The sequence below is a fragment of the Pristiophorus japonicus genome, chromosome 13 (genome assembly GCF_044704955.1).
Source record: "Pristiophorus japonicus isolate sPriJap1 chromosome 13, sPriJap1.hap1, whole genome shotgun sequence".
Lineage (NCBI taxonomy): Eukaryota > Metazoa > Chordata > Chondrichthyes > Pristiophoridae > Pristiophorus > Pristiophorus japonicus.
This window is the reverse complement of record NC_091989.1, coordinates 51,604,586-51,618,422: the sequence shown is the minus strand read 5'-3', so window position 1 is coordinate 51,618,422 and position 13,837 is coordinate 51,604,586. Positions and strand designations below refer to the sequence as shown.

Here is a 13,837-nt window from a genome sequence, read left to right as displayed (position 1 = left end):
CCCTAATTGACAGCGGGGCAGAAGGCCGCTCTGAACCGGCCTCCATGTCCGTTTCTCAACTGTCGGGTCTGCCAGACCCGATAGCATGTGATAGGCCAGTTAATTAAGGTAGTTAACAGGTAGTTGAATGCTACCTAAGAGAATTAAAAGCAGGCACTTACAATTTTACCAACCTTTTGATGAGTTTGCCGTCCCTCGGGGAACACGCCAGGTAAGTGGTCCGGTTCTCCATGACTCCATTACTTTGGCTAGTTGATAACTGCAAAAGTGGTATAAAAGCTACCATTTCACGGCTGTTCACTTTCCAATGTTAGAAGCTGAAGCCCTCAGGATTTGGAAGAAACTTTTGAGCTGTCTGCAATTTGGAACTCTCTATTCACTGTCACCTGCTTGGAGCAACCTCTCAACATCATCGCAACCTCACCTGCCATTTATTCCAGCAGCACCGTGTCCTTGAAAAAATCTCACCTTGGTCCTCAGAATCCCACCACGATCAGCCCCAACACCAACATCACTATACACACCAGCATCACCAACAACACCAACCTTCTCTGTAATCAGCTGATTCTGCACATGACACGGCATCAGCACCTGATCACGTTGCTGCCCAGGAGGCCAAGATGGTCGCACCATGGCCACATTTCCTTCACTTGATGCTGTACACTCTGGCTGCCACATTGATGCGCCAGGTTGGCACTGCCCCATACTAGCTCCATAAAGCATCCCTGCAATGCCCAAGCCATTCCTTTCACACTCATCACTATTGTGGAGGGTACCCTTGTGTCCCACCTTGTCCCACCAATCACTACAACTCACTAAGTCACTTCCAAAGGTGCAAACAAATCTGTCCAAGAACCCAAAGTGTTGAAAATAAAGATTTCAATGTTTGACAGCACATCAACATAAGCTTTACATGAACATTGGCTGGAGGATCCAAGTGCCTACCCGTATTAGTATGATTGGACAAGGATGAAGGCGAGTGTGAGGGGTGGCTATTGAGATGGGGAACTGATAATGTAGATAGAGGGATAGGTGCAGGTGCAAGATAAGTGGTTGTGAGTAAGGATGTGCAGCGATAAAGTAGGGAAGGCAGAGTGATGGGGATGTGAAATGTGGCACAACAGGATGGGGTTGAGTGTGGCTTTGCAGTAACGTTTTGTGATCAATTGAGATCATTTAAAGGTTTGCGCCACTGCAGCCTGGTCCTCCCTGACGACATCCCTGCTTGTGCCCTCCTGTGCAATGTGCAACCAGGCTGCATTGGTATTCTGGGGAGGTCTCTTCCACCCATTGGAAAAGAGGACCTACCTGTGTGCTGTGACTCCCTCTGGAGTGATGGGAGGGCCTGCAGCTGTGCACCTCTGTGCAGTGCATGTCAGTGCTCAATGCTGCAGAACACTGACAGAAGAATTGTCAAAATCAAAGTGGGCATGGTCCCTTTAAGGAAACTAGCTGATGACGTGTCATCAAATGATCATCAGACCCGCTTTCTGTTAGTTGGCCATGAACCGCGCGGGCGGGCTTAACAAGCCCCATCTAGGGAAGATTGTATCGAGAGGGCGGGAAGGAACCGGGAGTGGGTTTCCCTTACGCCACCGATGCCAACCGACCCGGTCTCGCCACGAGTGCCGAAATTGTGGCCCTCTTGTGATCCAAACCATGCACCCATATGCATGCAATGAATGAGAGTAATATGCCACATGATCTTTTTACCGTGATGTTTCACATCAGATGGCGTCCCACTATTTCGTTCTGTACACTCTGACAGAAAGCATCACACTGTCGGATTATTTTATTCGTTTCTTAATAAAACAAGTAGCCAAATTTTAATTACAGAGAAGCAAAAGCAATACAGCAAATAATACATGACTGGACTGCCCCACAAAATATAGCTATAAGACTGCAAGCTCGCATGTAATAACATCTCAACATGAGAAATTTGCTCATTAACTTGTAAATCTGGACAATTAGCCAACCACCTCTTTCACCCATCCCATCCCCTCTGAAACCCATAGCTATCTCTAAACAGATTTGTGTGTTGTATCGCTTTCCTCAAAGATAATAATGGTCTCTTTAACATTTCCAATGAATAAGGTGAGATTTTGTAGTTTGAAGCAAAATGGTGCAATGTTTTGTTGCTTTTGGTTCCTGCTTACAATCTCTATACAGCAACCACTGCTGGATGTATGTTTATAAGGACTGCATTGGACTTGGAGTCTTACATCTTGCTGACATTTACTGTTGAGGCTCACAAATTATAATGGCTACTTGTGTGAGATACCAGAGCATGGCTAGTGCCTCTTCCAATAGCACCCTCGAGGAAATGGAAAAATTAATAAATTCACTTTGGACAACACGGTTTATTTTGTGAGGGAAAGAATGTTCAACTACAGCAGGAAAGTTTGCAAATAGGTTTGGATGTTGAAGGTCATTCACCCTTTTTGATCTCATTCTTTCACAATATTATCCCTACAGTATTCCTGTTGTAGAATCTAGCTGTTTGTTAATTAAGTTCAATGTCCTGGCTAGAATCACCCATCTTCTGTAAAACCTCTTACTCTGATTTTATTGTGGAAATTACCAAAATCTGATACTAAGTTGTGCCTTTAAAATTTGCACAATGTTCCAAGGCGCTTTACAGGAGCATAATCAGACAGACATTTTTTTTTACTCACTTGTAACCTGCAGGTGCTGGTAAGCTATGCATGTAAGCTGGAATGTAACGCGGTCTCCGTAATATCTGCTTACTCAGATTAGCTGTCAGAAACTAGCACTGGATGGTTGGGGCCATTTATCCTTTACATGTGCTTTGGATTTTTGTGTTTTAACATGTATATTCTAATTCATATCTTGAAATACTGACATTAGCTAAGTTAAATTTGTGTTTTTTTGTATTTTGAATTTCAGGGTGTAGCTGCAATGGACATGCTGATAAATGTCACTTTGACATGGCTGTATATATGGCATCTGGTAATGTCAGTGGTGGTGTTTGTGATGGCTGTCGGAATAATACAATGGGGCAGCACTGTGAACAATGCAAACCTTTCTACTACCAGCATCTAGAACGAAGTATTCGTGCCAGTGACATCTGTGAACGTAAGTACTGTTATTTAATGTTCAAAGATCTGTGAAAGAAGTGAATGATACCGATCCGTTTGATCCTTTTTTTGGGAACTTCAGAAGTTTGAAATGGAACAAGTGCTTAGAGGTGATTATTTTCTTCGTACAACATTCCTGATAAATCCAATGTTTTTGCACTGAAGAAATTTGAATTCAATAATTTTGAGTAGACTATGTAGAAAAATGAGCTTTCAATGTGATACGACTAAATAAATCCAGAATTCATTGTAATTAGATCTGTATTGTTTCTGACAAGTCATAGATTGAAATGTAAAACTGAATTAAGCGTAATTAAAATTTATATATTGTCTTTGACTTACTCATTCGTGCGAACAGTGACCAAGATAAAAATATACTTCATGTTAGAAAGTGAATAAATTGGCGGCATCTGTTCAGATGAATAAATCATCAACACAATTTGCTATGTTTTTGGTGTATAATTACTTTAATCTCCTGTTAATGCAGATTGTAACTGTGACCCTGCTGGATCATTTAATGGTGGAATCTGTGACAGCCACACTGATTTGACAACTAATCTCATTGCGGGACAGTGCCGCTGTAAGCTAAATGTTGAGGGTGAGCGCTGTGATCTGTGCAAAGAGGGTTTCTTTGGACTAAGTGCAGATGAACCAATGGGATGTCAGCGTAAGTAGATGACTTTTTGATTATTGATGTACTTTTTTTCCTTGAAATTTAGTTTGCATATTGTTCTAATCTTTAATCTTCTCTCCTCCTCCCCCCCCCCCCCCCCAGCTCTTGATTTAAATGCTGCAGAAATCTGCTTATAAATGCTATAGTTTCACCTCAATAATACAATGTTTCAATGCATGATTGTGTTTGTGTGAAAATGGATCAACATAGAACTGTCTGTTTATCAGTAAAAAGTGATGAACGTGTCTTAATTGGATTTTTAACAGATTTAGTCAAACTTTTACCGGCAGATTTCTAATATAACTTCAGTGGCTACTCAGCAGACACTGGGTTACTTTAAAGGAATTTTCCACTGGCGCAAATGAAATTATTAAAAGGACTCCTTTAGACACTAGCCATTTTTAGCACAATGTAATTATCACAAAATAAATATTTTAAAAGCAGAAAGTAGAGATACTGGAAATCTAGGGGAAAAAACTGGAAACACTCAGCAGGTCAGACAACATCTGTGATTTGGACAGAGTAATTTAGCATTTCAAGAGCAGACCCTTTGACAAAAAAAATTATGTTTTAAAGTTAGCTTGCAAGCGGAGAGAGCCCAAACATTTCATGCCAAAAAAGCACATTTGTTCTAATCAAGTAATAGCTGAAAAGGAAAATAAAATCTTTTTTGATTACTTTGAGTTACACAGGCATCTTTCTCATGTTGTGTTTGTGACTTCCAGACCCATTTATCAGGATTTTTTTCAGCATTCTGAAAATGTCTAGTGTACTTCCCACTGTTGGTGCATGCATCTTTTCTACATTTTCTTGTGAAAGATAGAATGGAAAAATGAAGAAAGATTAGGGCTGCAGAAAGAATAGATAGAGCAGCAAAAATTAAAGGAAAAAGCTTTAGTGAAATGAAATTAGTTTTCTGACCTGGGAAACACTATTGGGGAGGGAGGGGGTGGTCGGGATTTTCAATTTAGTCTGAAAACGACCGCAAAGTCGGCATTGTGTCTGCGGTATCTGCCCAAGGCCATAGACCATTGTAGCTCACCGTTTTCAGTGGTTTCTGCATGGACCTGGCCTGTTGGGGTTTTTTTTGGGGGGGGGGGCTTCAGAGTGGACTATCTGTTATTGGAAAGATTTTTGTGAGTCGAAAAGAAGCGTGAATGTTCCTGCTGACCCCACAAAAATCTTAAACATGAGCAAAAAGAAAATCTTGCCTTTTCTTGAGCGTCCTTCAGCGGTCTCTCTTAGGATTAGGCCACTTGACGCCCAGTAAAACTGGGGCAAGCATGTATGGCAACTGCTCTGCCCATTTGTACATTAAAATTGCAATCCGAGTCGTACAACCAACATCGGATACCCATTTTCACATTTAAACAGCCTTTGTCCTGTTTTGGACAGAAATGATGGGCACCCATTTAAAGGCCTGCCTGAAAATTGAATAAGGTGGGCAAATAGGTGTCCAAGGTGGCCGCCAAATTTTCCTCTGTCGGTCACTCATTCTTCCGGAGAGACACAGGCAGGCAGTGGTTGAATTTCTTTCCTTCCCCCCCCCCCCCCCCCCCCCCCCCACCCCAATCACTGATTTTTGTTCTATAATGGAGAATATTGCTGAGGCTTTTTTCTTTGTTTGGTCAATTAGTGTGTACCTGTAACCATCTGGGAACTCATCCAGGAGGAGCTCCGTGTGATGATTTAACAGGAAATTGCTTCTGTAAACGTCTGGTGATGGGATGGAACTGTGATCAATGTCTGGTAAGAAAATTGCAGGCGCAGAAATGGAAAAGCCCTGCAAAAAAAATGTTAAAGGTTTCTAAGAGTTGAACATAATTATAAAAACTATTTGGAAGATCAAACGAATGGCTTTAACATCGAGAGAAATATTTTCTGTTTGGAACAGCATCAGAATTGCTGAACAAGATTTGAAAGTTGGACCCCATTGTGTTTGAGCTCAGCTAAAATGATTGTAATAAATGGTAGTTGCTAATTACATTTTTCTTGTTGCTTTCTCCTTTTCATTTTGCATATTCCCAGACCACAAGCTATTTCCTGGATGAGAGGATGGGCATGAACCCTATTCCCAGACCCCTGAATCACAGCTATTGATGCATTAAAATTAATAGTGTGTAGAGTTTTTCCCCTGAAAGTTAACTTTTTCACTTTTCTTGTTTGGCTATGCGGACATGGGGTGTATGTAACATAGGGCATGAAGGGGTATGGCATCCAGTGCTTTGTATTGTTTTTTTTTTATCTGTGATACTGGGACTGTTATAAGGAATACAAAGGAATCATAGAATGGTTACAGAAGGACGCCATTCGGCCTGTCGAGCCCATGCCGGCGCTCTGCAAGAAAACTTCAGCTAATCCCACTCACTCGCCCTTTCCCCGTAACCCTGCAAAATAGTTTCCTTCAGGTACTTATCCAATTCCCTTTTGAAAGCCATGATTGAATCTGCCTCCACCACCCTTTCAGACAATGCATTCCAGATGCTAACCATGCCACTGGTTCCCTCTTATCCACCCTGCTCGTTACATCCTCAAAGAACTCCAGCAAATTTGTCAAACATGATTTCCCTTTTATAAAACCATGCTGACTCTGCTTAATTGAATCATGCTTTTCCAAATGTCCCGCTACTGCTTCCTTAATAATAGACTCCAACATTTTCCCAATGACAGATGTTAGACTAACTGGCCTATAGTTTCCTGCTTTTTGTCTGCCTCCTTTTTTAAATAGTGGCGTTACATTTGCGGTTTTCCAATCCGCAGGGACCACCCCAGAATCCAGGGAATTTTGGTAGATTACAACCAATGCAGCTACTTTTAAGACCCTAGGATGCAAGCCATCAGTCCTATTATTTTACTTAGTACTCCTTCATTAGTGATAGTGATTGTATTAAGTTCCTCCTTATAGACCTTTGATTATCCACTATTGGGATGTTTTTAGTGTATTCTACCGTGAAGACCCAATACAAAATATTTGTTCAACATCTCTGCGTTTTCCCTGTTCTCCATTATTAATTCCCCAGTCTAAACCTCTAGGAGACCAACATTCACTTGAGCCACTCTTCCTTTTTATGTACCTGTAGAAACTCTTACTATCTGTTTTTGTATTACGTGCTAGCTTACTTTTATAATCTATCTTCCCTTTCTCAATCTTTTTAGTTCTCTGCTGGCTTTTAAAAATTTCCCAATCCTCTGGCCTCCCACTAGTCTTGGCCACATTGTATGCCTTTGTTTTCAATTTGATACCCTCCCTTATTTCCTTAGTTAGCCACAGATGGTTATCTCTTCTCTTAATCTTTCCCTCTCATTGGGATATATTTTTGTTGTGAGTTACGAAATATATCCTTAAATGTCTGCCACTGCTCATGAATCGTCCCAAACTTTAGTCTATTTTTCCAGTCCACTTTAGCCAACTTTGCCCTCATACCTTTGTAGTCTCCTTTTATTTAAGTTTAGGACCTTGGTTTCTGCCTCCAACTGAATTTGAAATTCAACCATATTATGGTCACTCATTCCTAGAGGATCTTTTACTACGAGATCATTTATTAATCCTGCCTCATTACACAGTACTAGATCTAAGCTAGCCTGCTCCCTGGTTGGTTCCGCAATGTATTGTTCAAGGAAACTATCCCGGATACGCTCTATGAACTCCTCCTCCTCTGGCCAATTTGCTTTGTCCAACCAATATGACGGTTAAAATCACTCATGATTATTGCCGTTCCTGTTTTACAAGCCTCCATTATTTCTTGATTTTATACTCCGTCCAACCGTGTAGCTACTGTTGGTGGGCCTATAGACTACGCCCACCAGCGACTTTTTTCTGTTATTATTCCTTATCTCCACCCAAACTGATTCAACATCTTGATCCTCCGAGCCACTATCGTTTCTTACTAACGCACTGATCCCATCTTTTATTAAGTGCTACCCCATCTCCTTTTCCTTTCTGTCTATTCTTCTGAATTGTCAAATACCCCTGAATATTTAGTTCCAGACCTGGTCACCTTGCAACCACATCTCTGTAATGGCTATCAGATCATACCCATTTGTATCTATTTGTGCCTAAACTCATCTATTTTGTTACGAATGATATGCGCAAAGAGACTAAGACAACCAAACTTAATTTTTTTTAAAGTTGGCATTTAGTTGAACAAATCCAATAGGATGTTGGTATTTGAAGTGAATGAATCCATCATCATCATAGGCAGCCTCTTGAAATCGAGGAAGACTTGTCCACTCCAAAAGTGAGTTCTTAGCTGACTACAGTCCAATACGGGAATTACAGTCTCTGTCACGGGTGGGACAGACAGTGGTTGAAGGAAAGGGTGGGTGGGGAGCCTGGTTTTCCGCACGCTCCTTCCGCTGTCTGCGCTTGGTTTCAGCATGCTCTCGGCGACGAGACTCTAGGTGCTCAGCGCCCTCCCGGATGCTCTTCCTCCACTTAGGGCAGTCTTGGGCCAGGGATTCCCAGATGCCGGTGGGGATGTTGCACTTTATCAAGGAGGCTTTGATGAGGATGTCCTTGAAACGTTTCCTCTGCCCACCTGGGGCTTGCTTGCCATGTAGGAGTTTCGAGTAGAGCGCTTGCTTTGGGAGTCTCGTGTCAGGCATGAGGACGATGTGGCCCGCCCAATGGAGCTGGTCGAGTGTGGTCAGTGCTTCGATGCTGGGGATGTTGGCCTGATCGAGAACACTGACGTTAGCGCGCCTATCCTCTCAGTGGATTTGCAGGATCTTGCGGAGGCAACGCTGGCGATACTTCTCCAGCGCTTTGAGGTATCTACTGTATATGGTCCACGTCTCTGAGCCATATAAGGAGGTCGGGTATCACTACTGCCCAATCTGGCACCAAGTGAATAAAACAGAAGGCAAGTCTGACACCTGAATGAGAAAAGATGGATTAAATCTAACATATCAAAATAAAATGGGGCATAGTTTTCTGTGAGTGAACATATTGGCTGGAATTTTCCCCGATTTAAAAAATGGGTGGGTTTGGAGCGTGCGGGCAGTTAGTGTTAAAAATGAGATTCCTGACCTGATCCCACCTCCAACCTGCCCACTTCCGGTTTTACCGGAAGCGGGGTGAGGGCAGGTGGTGGGGTAGAGATGGGTGTGTGGAGCAAGCGACCAACCTGCTCCCAAGGGGCAGTATCAATTTAAATATTGTAATGAGGCTGGAAGCCTCTTTTTTTCACCTCCATCTTGTGTTTACCTGCATGGGACAATTCGTGAAACCTGACAGTTAAACAGAGGCAAGGACTCCTGCATCCATGAGGTAAGTGGCTTTACAACTACCTCCTGGATCCGGGGTCCAAACCATACCCACTCTCCCCCCCCCCCCCCCCCCCCCGTGATCGTGATTGAAGACCCCCCCCCCCCCCCCCCCCCTCAAACGAGACCTCTGATTACCTTCCCAGCCCCCACCTCCTCTCCATCGATCTGCTGATTGTGATCCCTCCCCCGGACCGACTCCTCCCTTCTGAGGCTTACCTTCCCGTTGCCAGCCAGCATTTCAAACTGGCTGACTGCAGGTGGGAATCCGAGGCATAAAATTCAAATCAGGCCCTCCCGTTAAAGTCATCATGGGCTGCAGGAAACCCTGCATCCCGGGTTTGTGGCTCGTGTGGTCGCACACGTGTGTGTGTGTGTGTGTGTGTGTGTGTGTGTGTGTGTGTGTGTGTGTGTGTGTGTGTGTGCACGTGCATGTGTCTCAGAACCTGGAATAGAACAATGCCCCAATGATCCACCCCAGTTTTAATCAACTATTCATTTGTATATCATGCTTGAATTATATTGGCAGAATGTGAAAGACTTTACTAAAGTTTGATATTCAGCAATGCTGATACAAACATTTAAAATTTAAAAAAAATTACACTATTTTAGTACTAGCAAACATGCATGATGATTGTGGATCACTGGAAACAGCTTTTCTAGATTGTTTTTTGATCTTGTTTTGAGTCCATAAAACTGACCTTTTTATTTACACAGTAATGTGACTTTTCTAAAGAACTTTTCTAATATACTGTGCTCCAGTGAATTGATTACTGAGTTCTACCACATGATATTAGAGTGTGCATAATTAATTTATCGTTGTCATGGTTTGAATGTGGTCATGCAAGTTTGAAACCATAATGGTTTATTGTTTTTGCAGCCTCAACACTGGGGACTAAGCAGTGATCTGGATGGGTGTCGCCCTTGTGACTGTGACCAAGGGGGTTCGTACAACAATGAGTAAGGCTGGCTTCTTAATCATTTATTGTGCTGAAACAAAGTTCACAGTTAATTGGTAATCATTTGAACACTCAAATGTGTGGAGCTACATTATAACAAATGGGAATCTGTTCAACCTCCGGCACCTCCAAGCCAGATCCAAGGTCGTCCCAACCTCTGTCACTGAACTACAATATGCAGACGACGCTTGCGTCTGTGCACGCTCTGGGGCCGAGCTCCAAGCCATCGTCAAAACTTTCACCGAGGCATACAAGAGCATGGGCCTTACACTAAACATCTGTAACACAAAGGTCCTCTACCAACCTGACTTCACCACACAGCACTGCCACCCGGTTATCAAAATCCACGACGAGGCCTTGGACAACATGGACCATTTTCCATACCTCAGGAGCCTACTTGTCAGCAAGGGCAGACATTGATGACGAGGTCCAACACCGCCTTCAGTGTGCCAGCGCAGCCTTCGGTCGCCTGAGGAAGAGTGTTTGAAGACTAGGACCTCAAATCTGGCACCAAGCTTATGGTCTACAGGGCAGTAGTAATACTCGCCCTCTATATGGCTCAGACATGTGGACCATATACAGCAGACACCTCAAAATGCTGGAGAAGTACCACCAGCGCTGCCTCCGCAGGATCCTGCAAATCCACTCGCAGGATGGACGCACCAATGTATGTCAGTGTTCTCGCTCAGGCCAACATCCCAGCATCGAAGCATTGACCACGCTCGATCAGCTCCGTTGAGCGGGCCACATTGTCCGCATTCCCATCACGAGACTCCCAAAGCAAGCGCTCTACTTGGAGTTTCAACACGATCACCAGGTAGGTAGAGGAAATGCTTCAAGGACACCCTCAAAGCCTCCTTGGTAAAGTGCAACATTCCCACCGACACCTGGGAATCCTTGGTCCAAGACCGCCCAAAGTGGAAGGAAGAGCATCTGGGAGGGCACTGACCACCCCGAGTCTCATCGCTGAGAGCAAGCAGAAACCAAGCGTAGATAGCGGAAAGAGCGTGCGTCAACCCAGGCTCCCCACCCACCCTTTCCTTCAACCACTGTGCCCCACCTGTGACCGAGCGGATAGGTCCCGCATTGGGCTCTTCAGTCACCTGAGAACTCACCTTTAGAGTGGAAGCTAATGCTCCTCGACTCCGAAGGACTGCCTATGATGATGATGATGATGATGATGACGATTCAAATGTTACAACAATTTGAACAAAAGGAGGCAGGCAACTCAATCCAGCAGTGAGCTACTTCTAAACGTAGCTTCTTGATCTCTGGTTATCTCCTTATCTTGGTTGAACGGTAGCTGAAAGAACACTTCTAAATGTTCTACTCATTCCAATGATCATTTGTGACATGCCAATCCGTTTATAAGCCTCAATTTACTTTCACAATAAATATAATTAATTTTTTTAGTTCCCCTTTCATTATTGCTTCCAATTTCCTCCTCTTGTCTGTCCTTTGCTGGAGGTGATGACTCTTGCTGTTGTAGTTCTTTGTCTATCAGCAGCCCTCTGGTAGTTTGTTCAAATGACCATTTTGGACACACGCCTATAAATTGAATGTCAGGTAATTTGTGTCAGTGTGTGCATTATAAAGTTTTCTTTTTGTTCAATAGTAAAGTAAGTGTTAGCTTTTTAAGAAAAAAAACTGTCTTGATGTTTTACTGTTTAATGCTGCTAGGGAAGTGTCTGATGGGGGAGACTTTGTAAACAGGCCACTGCTCCCACTGTACGTAGTCAAACTTCTCCAATCAGAACAGGGAAGATCTTTCTGTCACAGCCACCAGAAACTTGTACAGAATCTCACTGGTGAATTAGCATTTTATTCAAATATGGTGCTGCACATCCTCTTCGCATAGGCAGTTTATGCTGCATGCTGACTAGATTACTTAATCTCTTGCGCTCAAAAAAAAGTTATAGGTTCTAAAAAGTAATGCTGATTTTTTTTTTTCTTTACAGCTGTTCCGCAGAGACAGGGCAGTGTCCGTGTAAAGTGCATATGTTTGGGCGTCGCTGCAATGAGGTTGAATCTGGGTTTTACTTTATCGCACTGGACCACTACACATATGAGGCAGAGGAAGCTGATTTGGGTCGTGTAAGTTTGTTTTGATTCTGAACTGATGGAGGTATTTGTCTGATGCTCTTATTTTAAACATTTGTGATGGCATTCATTCTTTACAGGGAGTGACTATAGTACAACGAAAATATCCACAGGATCGTTCTCCGACCTGGACAGGAATTGGATTTGTACGGATTCCTGAAGGAGCATATCTAGAATTCCACATACACGATGTTCCACATTCCATGGAGTATGACATATTGATTCGCTATGAACCACAGGTTAATAATCTTCAGTCAGTGAGATGGCTACCTTAATAGTTTAATGGAACTGTTAGAAATTTTGACATGAATGTAAATGCGGTTCTTTCTGTTCAGCTGCCAAAGAATTGGGAAGATGCAAAAATAACGGTGTTCCGTCCTGGTAAAATTCATACCAGCAGTCGATGTGGGAATACAACGCCTGGTGATGACAACCAAGTGTTCTCTCTTCCAGCAGGATCAAGGTTAGAACAAATAAAAAAAACTTTACTGTTTTGTGTATTAATTGACTGTTTTAGATTTTATATATTCTTTGACAAAATTCAAAGAGGGAAAGAGAATAACAGACTTGTAAGTGACTTCTACATTTTTTTTAAAGTTATGAATCGCAGGTAAACCACCACTGTGAAGTACTGGTCTAACTATGTATGTTGGTCATAATGTTCCTCTAGGTATGTGGTTCTACCTCGGCCTGTATGCTTTGAAAAAGGCCTTAACTACACCATTCGTTTAGAATTAACAACGTATTCTTCTGATGATGAAATGGAAACCCCTTATACACTCGTAGATTCGGTATGTATAACTAAAATGACACTATATAAACAAATAAGATGATCTAAAATTCACTTGTCAGAAAAGTTCTGATCAAATAAATGTATCAGCATGTCTGGGTTTGATTATGACTTTCCTCTATTTTAATGTTTGCGAGTGTATCATGAATTATGATCACAGGCCATTATGGATATAGTATTTAGTAATGTACGGATGTTCATGGAATTAATGGATAGATGTAACAACATGCATGTCTAGGTCACATTTTTTCACTTTAGAGTGTATCCGAAATTCAGGTGCAGAGGTCAGCATGTCTCATGGGATTTTCTGTCTATTGCACTGTGTAATGTGTAAAATTACCCGGAGGTCTTGACTTCTAACTGCATAACAGCAACAACTTGTATTTATATAGTGTCTTTAACGTAGTGAAACATCCCAAGGCGCTTCAGAGGAGTATTATGAGACAAAAAATTTGACACTGACCCATATAAGGAGAAATTAGGGCAGGTGACCAAAAGCTTGGTCAAAGAGGTAGGTTTTAAGGAGCGTCTTAAAAGAAGAAAGAGCGGTAGAGACGCGGAGAGGTTTAGGCAGGGAATTCCAGAGCTTAGGACCTAGACAACTGAAGTCACGGCCACCAATGGTTTAACAATTATAATCAGGGATGCTCAGGAGGGTAGAATTTGAGGAATGCAAATATCTGGGGTGGGGGGGAGGCGGGTGGTTGTGGGGCTGAAGTAGAGTACAGAGATAGGGAGGGGCGAGGCCATGGAGGGATTTGAAAACAAGGATGAGAATTTTGAAATCGAGGCGTTGCTTAACTGGGAGCCAATGTAGGTCAGCGAGCACAGAGGTGATGGGTGAGCAGGACTTGGTGCAAGTTAGGACCGAGTTTTACGTACGGTAAAATATGGGAGGTCAGCCAGGGGTGCAATGGAATAATCAAATCTTGTAGGTAACCAAGGCATGGGT

The 13,837-nt window shown here is 42.8% G+C and overlaps 1 protein-coding gene across 1 annotated transcript in view; it reads left to right on the top strand.

Moving 5' to 3' along the window:
* Window positions 1-13,837, top strand: part of lamb1a (laminin, beta 1a) — a 103,788-nt gene that overhangs the window by 22,399 nt on the left and 67,552 nt on the right. Inside the window, exons 9-16 of the mRNA XM_070897468.1 lie at window positions 2,908-3,096; window positions 3,586-3,765; window positions 5,408-5,520; window positions 9,917-9,996; window positions 11,954-12,089; window positions 12,176-12,334; window positions 12,431-12,558; window positions 12,766-12,886. Of these exons, the coding sequence (XP_070753569.1) occupies window positions 2,908-3,096; window positions 3,586-3,765; window positions 5,408-5,520; window positions 9,917-9,996; window positions 11,954-12,089; window positions 12,176-12,334; window positions 12,431-12,558; window positions 12,766-12,886 (1,106 nt within the window). The remainder of the gene's footprint in view (window positions 1-2,907; window positions 3,097-3,585; window positions 3,766-5,407; window positions 5,521-9,916; window positions 9,997-11,953; window positions 12,090-12,175; window positions 12,335-12,430; window positions 12,559-12,765; window positions 12,887-13,837) is intronic.